General features: G+C 42.2%; 1 protein-coding gene across 1 annotated transcript in view; it reads left to right on the top strand.

The window, feature by feature from the left end:
- Positions 1-4,537: 4,537 nt before the first annotated feature.
- Positions 4,538-20,665, top strand: part of ATP6V0D2 (ATPase H+ transporting V0 subunit d2) — a 33,181-nt gene continuing 17,053 nt past the window's right edge. The window contains exons 1-4 of the mRNA XM_090040268.1: positions 4,538-4,808; positions 12,251-12,422; positions 15,205-15,383; positions 18,108-18,187. Coding sequence (XP_089896394.1) covers positions 4,679-4,808; positions 12,251-12,422; positions 15,205-15,383; positions 18,108-18,187 — 561 coding nt within the window. The 5' untranslated portion in view covers positions 4,538-4,678. The remainder of the gene's footprint in view (positions 4,809-12,250; positions 12,423-15,204; positions 15,384-18,107; positions 18,188-20,665) is intronic.

The following is a 20,665-nucleotide window of genomic DNA, read 5'->3' on the forward strand; positions in this document are numbered from 1 at the left end:
AGATGACTGAAACAAACAAGACACATCAAGCCAAAGTAAAATGAGGTTTGTTCTTTTTGCCAAAAGGGAAGTACCTTAAGCCAGTGACTATGTGAATGCCAGGAGAACCAAGACTATTTTTTCTTAATTTCTCTCAACTTATTTACACAAATACCCCCACCTATTCAAGGGGTTACCCCGGAACTACTTGTTCAACCACAGCAAGAAGCAATTCATATTCTGGCATTCACGAGCATTGTGAGGAGTGGCTTTCTACACTGAATGGAATAAGCTCCAGAACTTACTTTGAGTGACTTCCAACTAAATGATTAAATTTTGGTCATTTACTTACACAAATAAATCTCTTGAATTTGATAGCAGTCACAAAAGTAAATAACTGTTAGAACCTGATACTGATGCAGAAACACACAGCCATCTTATACGTATATATAAAATACACATATAGAAAAGCCAGCTATCTCAAATTCAGTAAAGTTTGTTTTGCTCTCTTCTCCTCCTTTTCTCTGAATTTATACTATAATAGTTGTGGGGTTAGCACTAAGAAAGAAATTGGGGTGTATTTGGCAAATAATAATAATGAAACCCATGGGATGTTTAGGACCAAGTAGAAAGTAACACACTGGTTCCAGAGAAATTAAAGTGGTTCATATTGATATATTGTCTACAGGCTTCATGTATTTAGAATCTACGCCAAGAAAAACTGGTATGGCCTCCCCAAGTGTAGTGAGATACAAGATAACTCAAGCTGCTGAACTGGGTAAGAGTACTGCCATGTGCCAGCACAGTATATATTGTAGCCATAAACAAAAATCATAAACCAGTCGCTTATGTTCTTAATAATGGCGGATGCCAGGGAGTATAAGCAGCAGATCAGAGGCAGGCAATTATTTCAGCTGGGAAGCTTCCCTCCCTGTGCCCCCAGAGTGGCACAGCAGGGGGTGGAAGTGGGAGCCGCATTGGGAACAGACTACCGGAAGCTGCATGTGTTGGCTGGGGCCAGTGGGACTGTTCTGCTTCACTGGCCTCCAGCTGCGGCTTGTGCCGTGCTACACCAAGTGGGTTGGTGGGGGAAGCTTCAGCAGGAGGCTCATGCCCAGTGCATGGAGATCCAGCTCCAGCTGCCTTCTACCTGCTCCACCCACCCGCAGGGGCTGCTCATTGAGCTGGGCAGGAGGAGAGGATGGAAGATGGTTGGGAGCTGGAGCCCCATGCACTGGGCAGGAGCTTCCCGCTGAAGCTTCCCACCCGCACATCCAGAGTTGCATGGCACGGTGAAGACGGGGTAGGTGTAGGGGCAGCCACAGCAGCATCTACAGCAGCACCCACAGCTGGAGGTGAGGGAAGCAGAACAGCCCCACCAGCCCTGGCCAGTGCATAGACTGGCTCAGCACAATGTGATTCTGGCTGCAAGGCTGTGGACTGCAAGCACAGCATGGAGCCAGTCTGTCCCAGCCAGTATGCTCTGTGCTGTGACCTGTGGGTCCCAGCCTTGCAGTGGGGAACCACAGCTGCTGGGATAGGTCAGGCTGGGCTGACTCTGTGCTGTACTGTGCAGTTCCTGGCTGCAAGACTAGGAGACACAAGGTACAGCATGAAGCCAGCCCAGCTTATCCTGGCTGCAGCACATAGTTCCCCACTACAAGGCTGAGACCCATGTGGCACAGCACACAGGAGCTGGGCCAGGCTGGACTGGTTCTGAACTGTGTTGTGTTGTCTCTGGCCCTGTAACCAGAACCATGTTGTGCCAGGCCAGCATGGACTGGCCCCATGCTGTGCCATATGGGTCCCAATCTTGCAGCCAGAAACTGTGTGCTGCAACCAGAATGGGACAGGTGAGGCTGACTCCTCACCTCCCACCATACCCCCAACACATACCCACACCCTGCCACCATAACCCCACACACAGTCCCACCCCCAAACCATAACCCCACACACATTCCCACATCCCACACCATATCCACACACACATTGACACCCTCCAACACACTTCAACCCCAACCTTACCCAAAAACACACCCACACCCTTTCACACATTCCTACCCCAACCACATACCCTCAATCCATATCCCTCCACACCCCACATACACCCTTCACACCCTCACACCTACTTCCCAACCACAGAGCCCCCACATACAAGCCCCTTTAGCCCCCCAATATGCAAAAGTAAGTATATTTTGAGCTATTATGCAATCACCTGTGGATACACTATGCAAACGCACATAAATTGAGACAAAAATAAATTTTTAAATAAAATTGAAATGAGTTATAATAGATGTTTGGTTTTTTTAGTACATGATTTGTTTTTTTTCTCCAGTTTCAAGATGACAACCCCCCTCTAAAAACGGGTACTTCCAGGGTAAAGGGAAGGATTTCTGGTGGAAAGGTCAGGGGCAGGATTTCCAGGCCCAAGATGGTGACTAGGAGGTGGGGTAACTGTCAGGGGTGTGGCAACCTATGCAGCCCTCGACAGCTCACCAAAACTCGTTAGGAAGCCCTCCAGCCAAAATAATTACCCACCCTTGTTCTAACCCTCTCCCTGTCAACCACTTTGTAGACTCTATAACCATTGTAACTGCATACTAATTGAATACATGTACAAATATCACCTAACAGGCTATAAGGGCACTTACACACATACATGCAGTCTGCTCTGACGTGCTGCAAATCTGTTACAGGTTACCTTTAAACCATTTTACATCTATGGGATGTTCTGCTTGTCATAAAGTTAGAATTGTTTCAGAGCAGTCACAGGTTTAATTAATGCCATTGCAGACCTGCACAACTGTGACTTGCCATGTAGAAGGCCTAGGAAGCAGGGGTGTAGGTAGGAACCAGGACTCCATCCTTCCCTGGGGTGGGAAAGAGAGGGAGTAGGGTGGCACGTAGCTCAGAGGTGGAGAAACCACCATCAGGGTCTCTGGCTTCCTCTCACTCCACAGCCAGCAGGAGCCACAGTCATGGAGTAGGAGGGGGGAAAAGTCTTGGAAAAAAAACTGTTTGAAGTGAATGGGCAGGGGGGAGAAGTAAAGAAAAATAAGGAGTGAAAAAAAGAATAATAAAAAGGATCAAAAATCTTGCATGTGTTTTACTGAATTGGGATTGTTTTTGGAAGGGGAGGTGGAGGGGAGTTGGGTTATTACTCATACCAGGTCAGAGCTGAGAATCCAGTGGGCTTGCTGGCATACATGCTACCACGCCAGGGCAGAGCTAAGACCCAGCTGGAATGGTTTCCATTCTCAGGCTCATTCTCTTCATGAAGGTAGGTAGTAGGATTGCTGTTGCTGTTTGCATGGGGATGCTTCAGTACAGCAGCAAACTGGTGAGTTGCATCTGATGCTCAGAGTAGGACAGGATATTCTGCTGGGTTGCAACTCCCCTGAGGGGGGAGTGTTGGCTTGGCACGGCAGCACCCCTTTGGGCAGTGGAGTTCAGGAGGGTTGCCAGTTCACAGACAAAGGAGTGGGAAGTCTGGGAATGGTGCATCCTGGGATGCTGGAGGAATGAAAATAGTGTGTTTATCTCTCCCTGAAGCTGACTTACAATACCCTCGAAAGAACTTGGGTAAAATGGATCAAAGATAACTCGCTTACTTGAACTGGCGTAAACTTTAAAACATTTAGAAGATACTTAGCACAGGATTAACACCCTTTAATGGGTGAATGCTCCCATTTTAAGTGACTTTATGATGGTTTAAAGGTAGCTTGTAATACCATCCTAACCCCCCTCCCCTGGCAGTGTCTGCAGGCAGTCCCCGATCACCACTGGCCACTGCCGTCACTGCCAGCGGTGTCTGTGGGTGGCTGCCACCATACCCCTGCCGCCAACACGACCGCCGCCACCTGTGGGCAGTCGCCATGCCCCCTAGCCTCCAGAGGCATGCAGCATTCATGGTTTGATCCAATGTTCACTGATTGATTGGAAAATTTAATTTACTTCAGTGGATTCTAGATTCTGGTCTTGTATACAAAACAAGAATTATTATTCAATATTGGTCTCATTATTTTTATATTATGCTCACCAAGACTATGATAAAAGTCAGATGGAGAGAGGGCAAGAAAAAATTTAATGAAAAACAAAGGAGAAAACCTCAGGATGAAGGTATCACATCATGATAGTAATCTAACAATTTTATAGATTGTTATCTTTCCTGGAGTGCAATGGAAAATTCTTGAGGACCAAAACAAGTAACAGATAGACATTTTAAATGATCTGAGTTTTTCCAATAACCCTTGAATTATTTCCAGACAGCTAATTCAGTCATTACTTAATATATGATTAGAGGGGATTTTGTGATGATAATACATACAAAAAGTATAAAAATATTAGTTCGGTTTCAGAGGGGTTGAGGGGGGGCTTTAAATTGTACATTTTCCAGTCTGGTCCAAAGAACTTTCTGTAAGCAACAATTAAATACTTTGCTCTCTCTTCTACTACTTCTTCCACCACAGTAGATCAAATTTCTGACTCTGACAGGAAGGAGCTGGATTTGTTGTCTGACTGATTAAATGATGTTGTGTAAGCATCAAGCAAAGTGGAACTTAGCTGTGCAGAGAGGAATAAACAGGAAGAAATAAGTCACTCTGACTTAGTGACTACCTTCCAAAGAGCGGCACAAGACCCAGTGCTAACACTTTACCTTCCCCACAAACAGGAGAAAAGTCCAAACTTCTTTTTCTCCATGCCAGGGTACGCAGAGCTTTACTTCAATGTGGACCATGGCTACCTGGAAGGACTGGTCCGAGGCTTTAAAGCTGGGATCTTGCGAAATGCAGACTATGTCAACTTAGCACAATGTGAAACACTGGAAGGTGAGTCTATTAGTTTACTTTATTGATAAAGAAATAGTGTTGGCTAGAACTTTGAAGAAAACTAAAGAAAAGAGGGAGGTTAAAAAGAAAGTTAAAAAGTAGGATAGAAAGATGATGTTTACGAGATTAAGTGGTAACTGATTTTTCTTTTATGAAAATATCCTAGAGAACTGAGTAGGATGAAGGCAAGAGGGCTCTATAGAAAGTACTCTATAAATCTATAGGTTGAGATTTTTAAAACAGTTTAGGTGATGGGAGTTTCCAGCACCTCTAAGGCACTTTCAAAATCACAGACAGGGAACTTTATTGAGATAAATACCTTCCCAGATGAATTTTTCAGTCATTCTGTAGAATTCTGCTAAGTTATATAATTCTCTTTTGGCCGGTACAGAATGGTTCACAGAATCCTAAAGAAAATGTATTATTTGGTATTAACGCTATTAACATTTCTCAAAAATAGTTCCGTTCTTAGTACTTTAGTACTTACTAGTTTTCAGAGTGCGAGGAGGCATTCTTTGTAACAAAAAAGGGAAATTTGGCTTTAGGAAGGTAAAATTGCACTAGTTTTTCACTTTGAAAGGCTTCTGTGAAGGTGACTTTGTTGTGGTGGTAAACAGAACACGTGACTGTTCCTAAAACAGTTTTTCTGCAGACCAAACAGGTCACAACCTGAATAATGCAGATTTGTTGAAAGCAGAGAAGCAGCTGCTGACCCCTCTCCAGATATTTCTGAAAATATAAACACAGCAGGAAACTTCTCTTCTGTAAATAGTTTCTCCTCCTCAATGAAGATAAAAATTATAAGAGTTTACAAAAATCTTTCACGTTATTTAAGATAGATTTACAGGCATAGTGAACAGAAATATAAGGTTCACTGTGTCTTAAGTGGCTTTCCTTATGCAATGATGGTGGCATTGTGAGTAGGAAGGAAGGAGAAGAAGCAGCTGAAAGTTATCTAAACAAAACCTCCACCAACTACCATATTACATGATAAGCCTGGCAGCGTGATCAGTGTCTGTAGCTTCTTTTGTACCTATAATTATGGTGTAAAAAATCTGTTGATATTCTTGCTACAGAAAGTAATTTCCATGAGTCAAATGACTCCTATTCAGTGAATTTACAAGCCCTTCTGGGAGAACTACTAGAGCTCCAGAACTTTATGAAACAGCATGGACAAATGACTAAATTATTAAACTCATCTTTCTCACTTCCTTTGTCCCCTGGGGAATGCAGAATAGATCTATAGGTGATGCTTCCCAAGTCTTCTGCAGAGTATAAATAGGTTTCTCAAAGAGGGAAATAATACCCTGATTTAGGTATGTTTTTAAATATACAAAAATAAATATTTAATTATATTTGAGAGAAGCAGAAACACCAAGTCAATTTGTTCAATTTAAAAGTAAGATACTTTCCTGACAAAAACAGTGAAGTTTAACAGCTTTTTAAACTTTCTGACTAAAACATTCTATTACGATTCCTGTAGGAACATGAGTGTGCATGTTACTTTGTAGACAATCACAGGGAGGAAAGGTCATTCTTCATATAAGGTTAACAGTACAAGGTCATTCTAATGTTTTTGAATCTCTCTACTTAGAATTCTCTCTCATATCCATATTAGTGTAGCAGAAATAGAAGTTTGTACCAAGCTACCTTCTAGCATGTAATTCCTCATCCAACATTTATCTGATGAGCAATACTGGGTATCTTTAACCAAATGTTAGAATTCCTTGTATCACCAAAATTAACAATTAAAACCCAAATGTTAAAAGTGTTAAAATACAATACTGTATAATGTAAATGCACTATGTTCGAAAACTAAACTTGTGCGCAGATATGGTGATTAGTACACAATGCATTTAAGAGATAAAGCGAGTTTAACCCATTAAACTGAGGGCAAACTTAGGCCCCTATAGGAAGTAATTAGTGTGTACATTACATGTTATATCTAGTGGACACATCTACACATGTGGCAGACTGCACAGTTGTTACTAACTTAAGCAGGCACTAAATGACTGCGTAGTAACTGGTTTTACTGTACAGGCCCATTGCCACATGGTTAGTTTTAACTGCTACTGCACAGTAACAACAAGTTACTGCGTGCCCAATGACATTACAACGCTGTCACAACGATCCACAGCACAGTAGTTTGTTGCTGCGGCTATGTAGTGTCTTGTGTAGATGCACCCAATCTTCTGGAATTACCACTTCCAGCCCCGCGGGCATGAAAACCTATATATTGTTTAGAGGAAGAGGAAATTAACAGATTATACAGCGTATTTAGTAGTATAGTTTCTGTCCATAGGTTCAGTCTTAAATCAGGTTTAAGTTAGGAAAAGTATTGCACAATATTAAAAAAGCAAACTAAAAACTAGAATCAAAGAGGCCTTTTAAATTTCAAAGTTGTTTGTATATTTACTTTTCACTTAGGTGAGAATCACAATGTAAGTACAACTAAGCTGGGGAGGGTGTTAAAGTGGCTTTAGGCCACCTTTGCACCTTCATTTCATGGTCTGCTCCAGGATAGAAAAGGCCTTCACTGTATAGCAAGGTGACCCTTTTCCAAGAAGCTACCCTATGACCAACAGAACTGCCACACAACTAGTGTTGTGGTCCTGTCCCCAACATACCAGGCCTCGCAATGAGAGCAAGCCCTAAATTATTAGCCTTTGCCAAAATCCGGGCTGTAGTCTTGGTAGTAAAATGAGCAATGGATGGTTAGGAAACATAGTAGGATTTGGAGACCTGCTTCCATTTCTTGGTTCACCAAAAACTTTTTCATGACCTTGTGCAAGTCATTGTCCCTGCATCAATTCTCCATCTGTAAAATGATAACAATGATGATTCTCTACTTTACAAGGGAGTCACAAGGAAAAATTATTGAAGACACTATACAGTGAAAGAGATTGTGAACGGAAGGTACAGACAGATGTGCTGATATGATGAATCCTTGGGTAGGTTCCAGATAAACTGCTTTTAAATTGTAGTTCAATGGTAAATTTAAGCCCGTAGAGTGCTGCTTTTTGCTGGTCTTACGTATCTTAGGGTCCCTCTGAATGTGTAGGTAAAGGTGCAATAGGATCTAATGCATGATCAACACAAATGCACACATGCATGGCAGGAAGTGTGATTGTGAGTCATGTATTAGATCCCATTGTGCCTTACTAGATTGTGGATCACGTGTTATTGCTGGTGCAGTGGGAGCCCAATCCTGGGCTCCCCCTGCACTGACAAGAAAGAAGCAAGTTCCCACAGGTGGAAGCCCCCACAGCTGAGGGGCTTTCAGCCACTGGGGTGCCCATGCACCCCCAGGGCTGACTGGGAGATGTGGTTGCCATGATCTCCCAGCCTTACAGATGTGTAAAACGCCCTGTGGGTGGGAGATTGCAGCCACACCCTGCTGACTGATGGGACCCTGCTGGGTCCTGGTACTGGGAGGAACACTGCAGGGAACCCAGCATCTGCAGCTGCAGGGTACTACTGGGATGGTACACTCCTATGGCTGAGAGTCCCATCAGCAGAGCTCCCAGTTGCAAGGGAGACCCTGCTACACATGCAAATTAAAGCTAGATAGCAACCAGCTATAAGGTTAGTACACATTTTTGAGGTCTAACTTTATAGCTGTTTGGAGCTTTTTTATGGCATGATAGTACTTTGCACGTGTTGCTGGTCTTGACATAATTGTGCAATTAACCAGTTAATTGTGTGATACCTGTAATGTGTAGAGGGGTCTTAATATGTACCATAGCCCATGACCATAGCATTACAATACCTTTGATACGAGATCAGCATCAAGAGAAAAGTCCTTAGTAAACTTCATGGACTTTTATACTTCTTCCTTCAAGAGGCTAGAATTCTGCTTGAAGAAGGATTTTTGGAGGAAATGGGAGTTTGGAGGGACTTGGGTTACTTGAATTGTTTTACTTGCAGTGAGACTTTCTTGAAAAGTTAGATTGTTGCCAAGTTTCCTAAAAATGGATCTACCCATTCACCTATAGAGATTATTCCACAGCCAGATCTCCTCAACAAAGAATGTTTTATGAAGTTCTTACTCACCTTCTTCCTGAGCTTTGACATTTGCATTGCCATGGTGGTTCATAGATAAAATTTATTCTTTGATGTAGTTGCAGATTAAGCCAATTATTGCTTTGGAATTAAGATGTAGCCCATTAACTAATAGGGAAGTTGAGTAGGAGCCAGTGGAGAGACTGGATCACAAGACTGATGTGCTCACAGCAGTCTGACCCATGCAAAATGTGGGCAGAGACATTTCACATCAACTGGGAGCCTTGCATTATCATTTCATTTATATTCTGATATGAGTTGCAGTAATCCAGCCTGGAGATAACAAAGGCATAGATTAGCATGACCAGCTGGGGGGAAGAAGTGAAGTTTTCTAAAAAAAAGATGACCAGGTAGAATCAGTTTTCAGAAGTCATCTAAGCATTGCAAGGAGTTGAATTGAATCACGACACTTCACACATTTGCAAGTTGAATTGAATTATGACACCTCACACAACTTGGATGAATTGGGGGATCTGTTTGCCTCTCACTGGAGGCCAAGACAATGCCTTGGCCAGTCCTTTCTGACCAGTGTCACTCTGATTTTGCCTGGGTTTAGCTTAAGCTATCTGCTGGTTGTCCAAGAGCTAATTTCCTGCAAATGCTCTAACATTTAATAGGTGCACCAGGAAATATGAGCGTTGTCAGCATATTGCTGGTAGCTAAGCCATGGCATTGGCATCTCACTGTCTCTCCCAGGTATTGAAAATAAAGACTTGTATAGATTCCCATGAGATTCCATAGGTGAAGGTCTACAGAGTACAATAATAATTGGCCATCATGATTAAATTCTGTTGGAGAAGTATATTTGGAAGCAGCAACCTACCTTCTGTCAAAGACATTTGAGGGGCGTAGCAATATTAGCATGGAGATCTCACTTGTGTAAACAGCTACAAGAAGGTCATCATATAGTGACTAGCACAGTGTCTGTCCTGTGCACCGGTCTGAACCCCAATTGTGGTATACAGGATGTCAGCTAAAATTATATACTGTTGGAGTTTGGTGGTTACAGTTTTCTCAATTAATTTATTCAAGTATATATGGCCGAAGATAGAAGAGCTGATGAGGAGATCCTTAAGGTCAAACACTGGTTTCTTGAGGATTTGGAAAAAAACTGCCTTTTTTTCCTATTAAAAGAAGGCATTTCTCACTGGCTCTTACCAAACAGAAAGGATAAAGTTGAATTTCACAGTTTATGGAGCTAATCTTTTTTGGAGTACTCTGCTTTGACATGAGCTAAACTTAGTAATGGTAGACGTCTGAAAAGTTAGAATTTTCTGTCCCAGTTTGCTCCACACCTCTCATGTTGATCTTATCACTAAAGCTGAAAGCTTTTTATAGTGCTTGATGCTTATATCTGGGTAAATTAGCCAGCTAACCCTCTAAAAGCAGGATCCTGGTATCTCAAGATACCAGAAAGGAAACTTTGAGGATTATGTCAAGGCAGATGAATCAGTAGCAAAAATGAAAATAGAGTGCAGATTACTTGATTTCCAATTCTCTACTCATGGTGAATTTGTGCACTCTAACCCCTTCCTTGTGACAAAAAAAGAAAAAAAAATGATTACGGATAATTTTTCTCTTAATAAAAAAGGTAGGTATATGATACAAAGTATAGCAAGTATAAAATTATTATAATTGTTCTTATACTTTTAGGTTTGATGTAAGCAGAATTCTATATAATACATGTTTGATTGTTTTTTCTTTTTCTCTAGCTACTTTCCATAGATGACTTTTAGCTGAGTATTTTCCCTGTTGAACATTTGGACTCTCTCTCTCCTTCCTGAAAAGGCCTGTACTGTAGAACTCTGAATATTTCCAGTTATCTGACTTCATCTTCTCTGTGCTTGAAAAGATACAAGCTTTAAAGTTTTTGTCGGCAGCCTTGCCTTTAATTCAGTAAGACTTGTTTAATAAACATCCTTTATTAAACAATTTGTTTATAATTGTAGTATTCAGCCTTGTTCAGAAGGATCTAGAGACAGTTGCACATGTATTAACTGGGACAAACTTTCCCAATGAACGTATGTGATGCAAGCACAGTAGTGTATTTAAGTGGCAGTATCTCTGCATAAAGCACTCTGTAAAGTTATCCACACAGGGAAGTTACTGCATAGTACCCTTGGGTATGAATTTACAATGCACTAGCTTGTGTTCTGGGAATTTTGAATGCAGAGGACTAGAATACCAAGTATTATAATTAACCTAGTACATTCTGAAATTTGCCACTTGGGAATTAATTTGAAAATGCAGTAACTGAAAACACAAAATAAGCCCCATAACCTTATCCAAAACCATTATCTTACAACAACAGTGTTAACATAATATAGGGTTATATATTATAACATATAATATAAAACTGCACTCTCTCTATCTTTCTCATATATATATAATGCAACCTTGTAGTGGCTTTTTAAAATGAGATGCAAAATTTTCAATATTAAGAATCCTTTCTTCTGCCTTGGGGCTGAAATGGTTATACAGCCTTGGGAGAATGGCTAAGGGACTCTGCGTAGAGGAATCTTCTGATGGCACAGAGTTGCTGACCACCCCACTTTCTGCCCCAGCCAGTGCAGACAGCATGGACATGATACTGCTATGTTCACAATGAACCCAGCTTCTGAGGCAGTTCCTTGAGGGATGCTAACAGAAGAAGTAAGTTACAGCAGTCTAAAAGGTCAGATAACTCAAATGTCAAGAGAGCATGAGAGTGATCTTGCAAACCCTCTTCAGCTACACTGTACATAGCTTGACCACATCCCAGTATCTGATCTGAGCAATACAATTACATTTATACATTTGAGCTCTGCTGCCTATCTCCTTACATGCCTTGCTATATGATTATATTGCTATATGATGATTAAATAAGCCACACGAAAGTCATAAACCAGATTCAATTTTGGTTTATCCCAGATCCTACCACCATAAAATAATTCATGGAAATCCTGACAAAAGAAAATTAATTAGAGAACAATTATTCCACTGCAGAAAGCTCTCTGAGAACTAGTGCAGCCAAAATAATGCACAAGGAAAACTTAGGAGCGGGGAGGGCAAAGGAGTGCATTGGGAGATTTGTTCCCACAGTCTTATTAGTAGGACTCTCTGGTGATTAAACCTCCTTCACTAGTGTAGTCTTTGAGAAAGGAAAAACTACTTGTAAACTTCTCCCCCATCCCTAGCCCCAGGTGTAGAATAAATCTTGTTTGAAAAGGAAATGCAGTTCGCTCTAAAGAAGGCAATGACTAGCCTTCCTTTGACTTCAGTGGAATAAGATTAAGCCCTCAAATATAGGGTTTTAAAGAAAATGTAAGATTATTCCAATTTGTTCTATTTCTATCATAATGACAAGTTATATTCATAGTTTCTTTTGAATCTATTTGTAGACTTGAAGTTACACCTACAAACTACAGATTATGGAAACTTCTTAGCCAATGAAACTGGCCCTCTCACAGTTTCCACCATTGATGACAAATTGAAAGAGAAACTACTCACAGAATTTCATTATTTTAGAAATCATGCTTTTGAGCCACTTGCCACATTTTTAAACTTTATCACGTAAGTAAAGTTACCTCCTCATTTAAACTTATATCTCATTTGAACATTAAAAATAAATGTATATCCAACCAAATATTACAAGCCTAAGAAAGGACACTTTCTTGTTCTTGCAATTTACATACAACTGGGTGAAAAGTGATATTTCTGTGATGCTAATATTATAAAAGTGAAGCTGAGTGTTTGGAAACCTAAATAAAAGCTATTCTTACTGCATGGTGAGGGACTACAAAAATGGGATTTCTTCTCAATGTGGAGAGGGAATCAGATTGGGAGATGGTATTTATAAATTCTAAAATTATGATTTTCTTTAATGCTTTAAGGCTTTTTTGGCACAATAAACAATTTCATGATGTTCAGGATAGTTCAGGATAGCAATTCTAAATAAGAACACACATAACAAGCTCTGTAACTCATTTAAAGGTGACAGTCTAAATTTGAATTGAGGTGCCATATTTTTCACATACAATTTGCACATAAAAGCAAGACAATTTTCTCTGACCGGAATTTTAGCTTTGGTTAAAAACCCTGTGTTCTATGTTATATTAAATGAATGGAATGATCAGGTCTTGATACAACTCGCAAATCTGTGATCTTAACAAGATGTTAATGAGAAAACAGAGACCTATTTTGTGTTGGGATGTTTACCTGTTTACTCCAGATAGGAACAACAACAACCTTGCAAGGTTTTACTTCCTGGCTTATTTGAAAGCAGTAATGTTTTACTTGACACACAAGTAATTTTTTTTCTCGTGACAGCTGAGTCAGTTCTGTGTCTGTACTAACAAATTGTGTCATGATGACTAGAAGACTGCACTAGAATAGATGTATAACATTGTTGTGCAAAATTCAGTTACTGGTTCACAGAATTTTGCATACACAGAATTTTGCCACATGTGTGCTCCCACGCATGAACAGGCTCTTCCCAATAAACACAGATGTTTTGCAGTATTGCAGCATAACATGATTTTATGGTACATGACACGCCTTTTACATCATTGAATAAAAGCTGCAGGACCTGTTAGCACCCTCTCAAATTTTGCATAAGAAAGTCCATTCATCCATGTGCTTCTCTAGTAGAATTCTGGAGGAGTGAAGCAAAATGAAGATTAGTATCTATATTATAAATATCAGAAGTAAACACTATCAAATCTATCCTATTCACATTTGGCAGTCTCTCAGGGTATGACTACACCATATCCCTAGAACCATCAAGGATGGTCACAGTCATACCCTGCATACCTTTTCCTGCTTACACATTAAACCTGGTAATGTGGCAGTGAAGCTGTTCTAGGGGTGTGCTATAGGACTTCTCTCAAATATGCCAGACTCTAAAAACTTGAGAACAACCACCTGGGGCATCTCTGGAGGAGCTTTCCTGCTACACTTAGGGGACAGGTGGACAAGGCCTGAAGACCTCCTGTTTGATCACATACACTAGTTCTGTATACTTAGAGCTAATCCAATTCCACCCTGCTTGAGTTTCCAAAACACTATTCAATAATCTCCTTTTCACAGATTTCATAGACATTATGGGGCTGGAAGGGACCTCAGAAGATCATTGAGTCCAGCCCCCCACCCACAGGGCAGGAAGTCAGCTGGGGTCATAGGATCCTAGCAAGATAAGCATCTAATTTGTTCTTGAAGGTGTTCAATGTAGGTGCTTGAACCACCTCCGATGGCAGACTGTTCCAGACCTTGGGGGCTCGGACAGTAAAGAAATTCTTCCTTATGTCCAGCCTGAAATAGTCTTGCAGGAATTTATGACCGTTCGACCTCATCATCCCTCGGGGCGCTCTGGTGAACAAATGTTCCCCCAGATCCTGGTGGTCACCCCTGAGCCTGCGCTTTTCCAGGCTGAAGAGCCCCGTGGCTTTCAGCCTGTTGTCGTAAGGTCTGTTTTCCTGACCCCTGGTCATGCGTGTGGCTCTTCTCTGGACTGTTTCAAGCTTCTCCACATCCTTTTTGAATTGTGGGGCCTAAAACTGGATGCAGTACTCCAGCTGCGGCCTCACCAAGGCTGAGTACAGCAGGAGAATGACGTCCTGGGATTTGCTTGAGAAGCATCTATGGATGCAAGCCAGTGTTTTGTAACACACCTTTATCTTAGCCTTAAGTCACAAAAAGTGGTAGGAAGGGGGACTCACTGACTTTTGAGATAATGTTTTTTCAGGGGTTCACGCAGTATGGACTAAGATTGCCTTAGACACCTAATACGTTGAACAAGATTCAGCCTGTAGTGTTTAGCAGTCCTGATAGTGCAGTGCAATCATTTTGGAATTGTGTTACCAAGAAATTAATCTTCACCATAAGGATGGTTCCAGAGCTTGAAAAAAAGGTATATTAGTTGTTGAGTTATCAAAAGGTATTCTATGGGAGGGAAAAGTATTCCAGAAAAGCTTTCGTTTTGAGAAGATGCTGCTGCTAACTCAACACAATGTGCTTTTGGTGCTATCTATGGTCAGACCTTAAAATAAAATCAGACTCCAAAGCTACGCACTTTACTATTTTACTCATGGTCAGGCTCCCACTTCTCTTTAGAAGTTCAAAAACACTTGTAAGTCAAAGCAACTTCAGGGTTCAAAATTAATATTATCTAGGCTGCTATTTAGCAGTCCTTATTTACTGGAAGGGTCTGAGCAGCTAGCAATGTTGCAAGTATATGGTGATTAATGACCATAAAGATCTCTTTTTAAATTAACAAATAGTCTTCTCTACACTTTTTTCAAAGCAACTTCCTTACAAGAAAAACAATCCTTTTTCCCCTTTTGTTTTTCAAATTCAGGTACAGCTATATGATTGACAACGTGATTCTCTTGATAACTGGTACACTGCATCAACGTCCAATAGCTGAACTTGTTCCGAAGTGCCATCCATTGGGCAGTTTTGAGCAAATGGAAGCAGTCAGCATTGCACAAACACCTTCAGAGCTTTTCAATGCTATTCTGGTTGACACACCATTGGGTATGAATGATGATTTCTCATTTGTTTACAGATGTTCCTACTCTTGTGCTGTTGATAAGCACACTTCATAACACATCATTTGTTTCACAAGATATTATAGGATTTTAAAATTTAACTTATAAACAGTTAATAAATATGTTGCTTAGATACTTTTATACTCAAACAAGCACCTTTTATATACCTGAGGTAGTCAGCACAAACAAAATATTGTAGGGAAATGGATATTTTTATAACTACTTTTCAGAAATATCAAATGACCGATAATGATTGAGTCCTTTTCTCAAACTTTATTATAGACTTGCTAACAGGTGTTTATCTAAGTGAAATATGTATAAGAAAAACCTGCCCAAATTTCTGTAGGTGCAAAGGCTCCCTAGTAAAGCCACCAGTTATTAGTAGTGTTATAATAGCAACTGGGGTTAGGCATCCAGTGGGCATGTTACAAACAGAAAGAGACAATCGCCGCCGTGAAGGATGTGTAATCTAAAGACAAAGCAAATGAAGAGTTGGGGGTGTCAATACAATTTACAAGCAAAGTAAGATGAAGAATTAATGGCTACACAAAAGTAAGAATGTGGTGTGTAACCCCTGCACTACTATTTTGAGTCCAGCTCTGTGGGTGTTCCCTGTTTAAAAAAAAAGTAGAGCAAGAATGGACTAGGGAAAGATGAAAGCTATAGTATCCTTTGTTATCCTCTAGCTCTTCCACTATACAGTCAACACACACATAGAGGATGTGCCAGGAAGGGAAGAACATCCCAGCACTTAGGTATGAGTAAGAGTATTGCTACACGTTACAAGTAGCACATACATATGCTAAAGACACTTAAAAGCATAAGTGCTCGCATGTTAGAGAGAGAAAACTTGTGCTAGATGCTCTCTGAGCATCTCAGAACTATGCCACTTTGGGTAAGAAGTATCTCTGGGTTGTGCTTATGTTGTACCAATGTCATTTGGATCCCAGCAGTCAGTCAGCTTCCACAGAAATAAAATGAGCAATTTCCCACTCCATAAACTATCTGGACACCCTCCCAAACTCTACTGCCCAGAAGGTGGTATTGCCTGGGAGGCAGGCAGGGTCTTGCCAGTGCAGGGGCTGCCACAGTGCACCCCTTGTCAATACAACAGCCCTGAGGCCCAGCAGGCACATCGTGGTGGCATCCTTGTGGCCTCATGCTCCTGCTGCATTAAACCTCTTCCCAGAGGCTGTGGTTCCATGCTGGTAGGGTAAGACATCAAAAGAGGAGCTTGCACAGTGAGAGCATGGACCATGTTTTCTCCTCTTCTGGCAGCAACATGCTCTGGCTTCCCCTACCAGCACAGAGCTGCAGCTACTGGGAGAGGGTTTAGTGCTGCTGGAGTATGCTTCTCCCTCCCTTCATGCTTCTGCTGTGATAAATCCCCTCCTGACAGCCATGACTCTGTGTTCCTAAGAGAAGCCAGAACATAGAGTTGCCAGAACGGAGAGAGGGAAGTTCCATGCTTTTGCCATACAAACGCTCCTCCGGGCAACTATAGCTTCATGCTCCTCTGAACACCACCAATAAGTTGTTTACTCTGTGTCGTTCTGTGTCTCCCATGGCTACATCTGAGACATTATCTGAGCCATGGCATAATGAGAGGGGAAGCTAAGGAGTTTGGTGGAGCTGTGAGCAGTAGGGCTTTGTATCAGTAAAGAGCATGCCTAAACAGGGGTCATCAGTTCTGTGAAGGTTTGCTGGTCCAGAATAGGCTCCCTCACTCACACACGGAGAAATCAAATCTGCAGACTCGGCTAAGCGTTCTGGGACTGCGTTAGCTATTCTAGGAGCTGGAGTTGCCCCTGGCCTGTATCTACTTCTGTTTGATCCTACATGGTTTGTCTACACTGCAGGTACTGCTTGGAGCTTCAGACACTAGGCTGGATGCAGCCTAGCTGCAAATGTAGTTGAGGCTTGGCTGCATGACCCTGCCATTCCTCACTGTTCCTCCAAAAGACCATCTCAGAGTCACTGCCAATTCTGTTCTGGCTCTGAAGCTGTATATTAGATCACTGCCTGGCAAGTACCAGAAGCCTGTAGTGAAGTGAATCCTCCATTCTCCAAGAGCTTGGGAGGATAGGAGCACAGAGGTGCAGGAAGCTCCCCTGCTCTAACCCCCAACAACCTTCCCATAACAGGAATTGACATCCTAGCACCTAGCCATGACTCTGCTTGTTGGCCCTCTAGCAGTTAGTCAGAGCTGTGCAGGTCAGATATGGTTGCCTTAAAGTGCAGCTGTTTAGTGCACATTCTAACTTTAATACCACATAACTGTCCTCAGATTTAGCATGTACTCATCGTCAGGGTGTAATGTAACACCCGCATTTCTGCAGATTCTTCTTCCCATTGCTCATTACAAATCTCCCTTAAGCCCAACCCATTTATTTGGGAGTAAATAAAACACTTAAAATTGTAATTTTGTCATTTCCCATCTGAAGCTTTCTGGAGATTTGCACATTTGCCACTGAACTGCTTGATTAATTTCCCTCCCACTAGAGACCTAGTGTAAAGAGAGAGAGAGAGAGAGAAAAAACAAGAACCAGAAGGATTTCAAGATGTCTATCTTTGCATCTTGCCCATTAGTCTTTTTTGTGCAATAAAACCTCCAGGCCCTTGCTTACAAAATCAATAAATGACTACTAGCCAGAGATACCTGCATATATACAGATGAATTTACTCTGTAATTAAAAAATTCTACTTTCAGCTGATTTCTTTCAAGACTGCTTGTCTGAGAATGACCTGGATGAAATGAACATTGAAATAATGCGTAACAAACTGTACAAGGCAAGTAATTTACTACTTACACGTTTGTATCAGTAGATCTTGAGGCACACTGCAGAGGAGATTATCTCCATTTTACTGGGGTTGTCCCCATTCTACTGATGGGGAAACTGAGGCACAGGGAAAGGAAATGAGACATACTCCTGAGACAGAACTTAATCTAGGTTTCCTGCACTCTACATTTAAAATTCCAAGTTCTATGTCCATGCTTTAATTTGAAATCTCTTTAATGAAAATGCTTTTTCTGTAAGGCCTCTGCCCACATCCATTTGCTTATTAAATAACTAAATCATCCATCAAAATCACAGAATTGCTAAGCTTTAGAAAGCAAAGTAGAGTTTTTAGATTGTTCTGTTTGTTTGAAAGTGCTTTATATTTGCATTTACAAGTGCAAATAAGTACAAAAAAATTACAAGTGCAATTTGTTGCATTTATGTTTGTTAAATCTCTGTCTTAATCCACTCTTTTAATTCTTCCAAGTCACATAAGAGAGAAAAAAAATTAAAGCTAAAGATCATAAAATAGGAAATTAGGGAAGAAATAACATATTTGTCTTTCATTTGATGAAAATGTGAACAACAGCAATATACAGAATACTTATATAGCAAATGCAGTATTATTTGCACTTATAAATGCAAATACATAACATTTAAGCTTGTTAATACTCTTTCTTAACCCTCTCTTAATTTCTCCATGTGGTTAATGGGACCATTATAACCTGTAATAAGAATTCTTTTCTTCATTGTTCTTGGGGGAGGTGTCAATCTGATCATTATTTTAGTCCTGACTTTAGGCAGAACTGTTTTGGATCCAACAAGAAATCCCATGCACAGCTTTAAAAGGGCTGTCACATTTATGATTACTGTATAGCTAATAATGACTTATTTTGATAAGATCATGTGATGCAGTAGAAAATGTCTTTCTATAACATAAAAAGATAATACTAATTGTATGTGACATGCTCTGACACTGGATATGGCTAGGTACACCTTTGAGACACACTCAGCATGCTGTCACACCTTCAGGTGTGCCCCTTAGCCCCAAACTCTTCCCTACTGTCTGCTAGGGCTGTGTGAAGCTTTGGTAGCCAATTTGATTTGGAGGAGATTTGGCCCAATTCGGCAGCCAAATCTCTGAATCTGAATCAAATCGGGAGACCCATTAAAAGGTCTAAATTGATTCAGAAGCCTCTGAATCAATTTGGAGAGATTCAGAGATTTGACCATAGACTATACAGGCAGCAGTCCTAGATGACACTGGACACAGCTGCCTCCAACTGGTAAGTCTGTTGTGGTGGGTGGAGTGAGGAGGGTAGATCACACAGTGAGGGACGGATTGGGGCTAGGGCTGGAACAAGCTGCCCAGCCGGGGCAGGGGCTTCGGGGAGGGGGGCACTTGCCACTGCATGCTGCCGCACACCACCGTTCCAGGAACTGCTCTTCCAGTGGCTCCTCCGGTGGCTCTCACCGCTGGTCCGAGAGGGCATGGGATGTGTGCCCCCAGATCTGCACAGGGTGGACTGGGCTGGGCTGTGCTCTGGGAGGCTAGCCCTGCCATAGCCCCTGCTCCACTGCGCTCTGTGGGACAGGTGGAGCCAGGGTTGCGCTCCAGGTGGCTAGCCCCAGCTGCAGCCTGGAGCGCAGCCCTGGCTCCACCTGTCCCACAGAGCACAGTGGATCAGGGGTTATGGAGGGGCTGCAGCCAGCCTAAAATTCCCCACAGCTCCTGCTGCCAGTCCCGCCCCAATCTGGGTGCACGTGCCTACCCCCATGCCCTGCCGCTGCTCGCCCAGCTGGGGCAGAGTGGGATGAAGCTGGAGCTTGTCTGGGAGGCGTGGGGAAGCTGGAACTGCTTCTACCGCTGCGTGCCACTTGTCTGAGGCAGCACAGCTGCACTGTCCCATGCCTCTCCAGCCCAGCTGGGTGAGCAACAGGAGGCCATAGCCCCTGCTCCCAGCACCTTCCGCCGCCCAACTGGAGCACAGCGTGGCCCAGCCTGCCCCACACAGATCCTGGGGCACATGCCTGCTCCCATGCCCTCCCTGACCGGTGATGAAAGCACCTGGAGTAGCCACCAAAACAGCAGCTCCTGGACCAGTACTGCACGACAGTGGGAGCCCCGCTACCCAAGTCCCGTGCCTCCCAGTCCCAGCTTGGCAGCTTGCCCAGCCCCAACCCCAATCCCTCCCTCACTGTGGGGGTGTTGATCTGCCCCCCAGCATACCCCTTCCCTCCCCCCTCCACAACAGACTTACCAACCAGCTGGAAGCAGCTGTGTCCCGCATCGTGGAGGACTGCTGCCTGTATAGTCTATGGCCAAATCTCCAAATTGATGCCGAATCTCCAATTCTGAATTGGCCAGATTGAATAGGGACAGTAATTTGAATCACTGAACCGAATCACTGTCCTTCTGAATCAGCTGAATCTGAAGCAAATACTTGCTGCTTTGCACAGGCCTACTGTCTGCTGCTTGACCACTAAG

The sequence above is a fragment of the Crocodylus siamensis genome, chromosome 3 (genome assembly GCF_052110815.1).
Source record: "Crocodylus siamensis isolate JL-2025a chromosome 3, ASM5211081v1, whole genome shotgun sequence".
NCBI lineage: Eukaryota > Metazoa > Chordata > Crocodylia > Crocodylidae > Crocodylus > Crocodylus siamensis.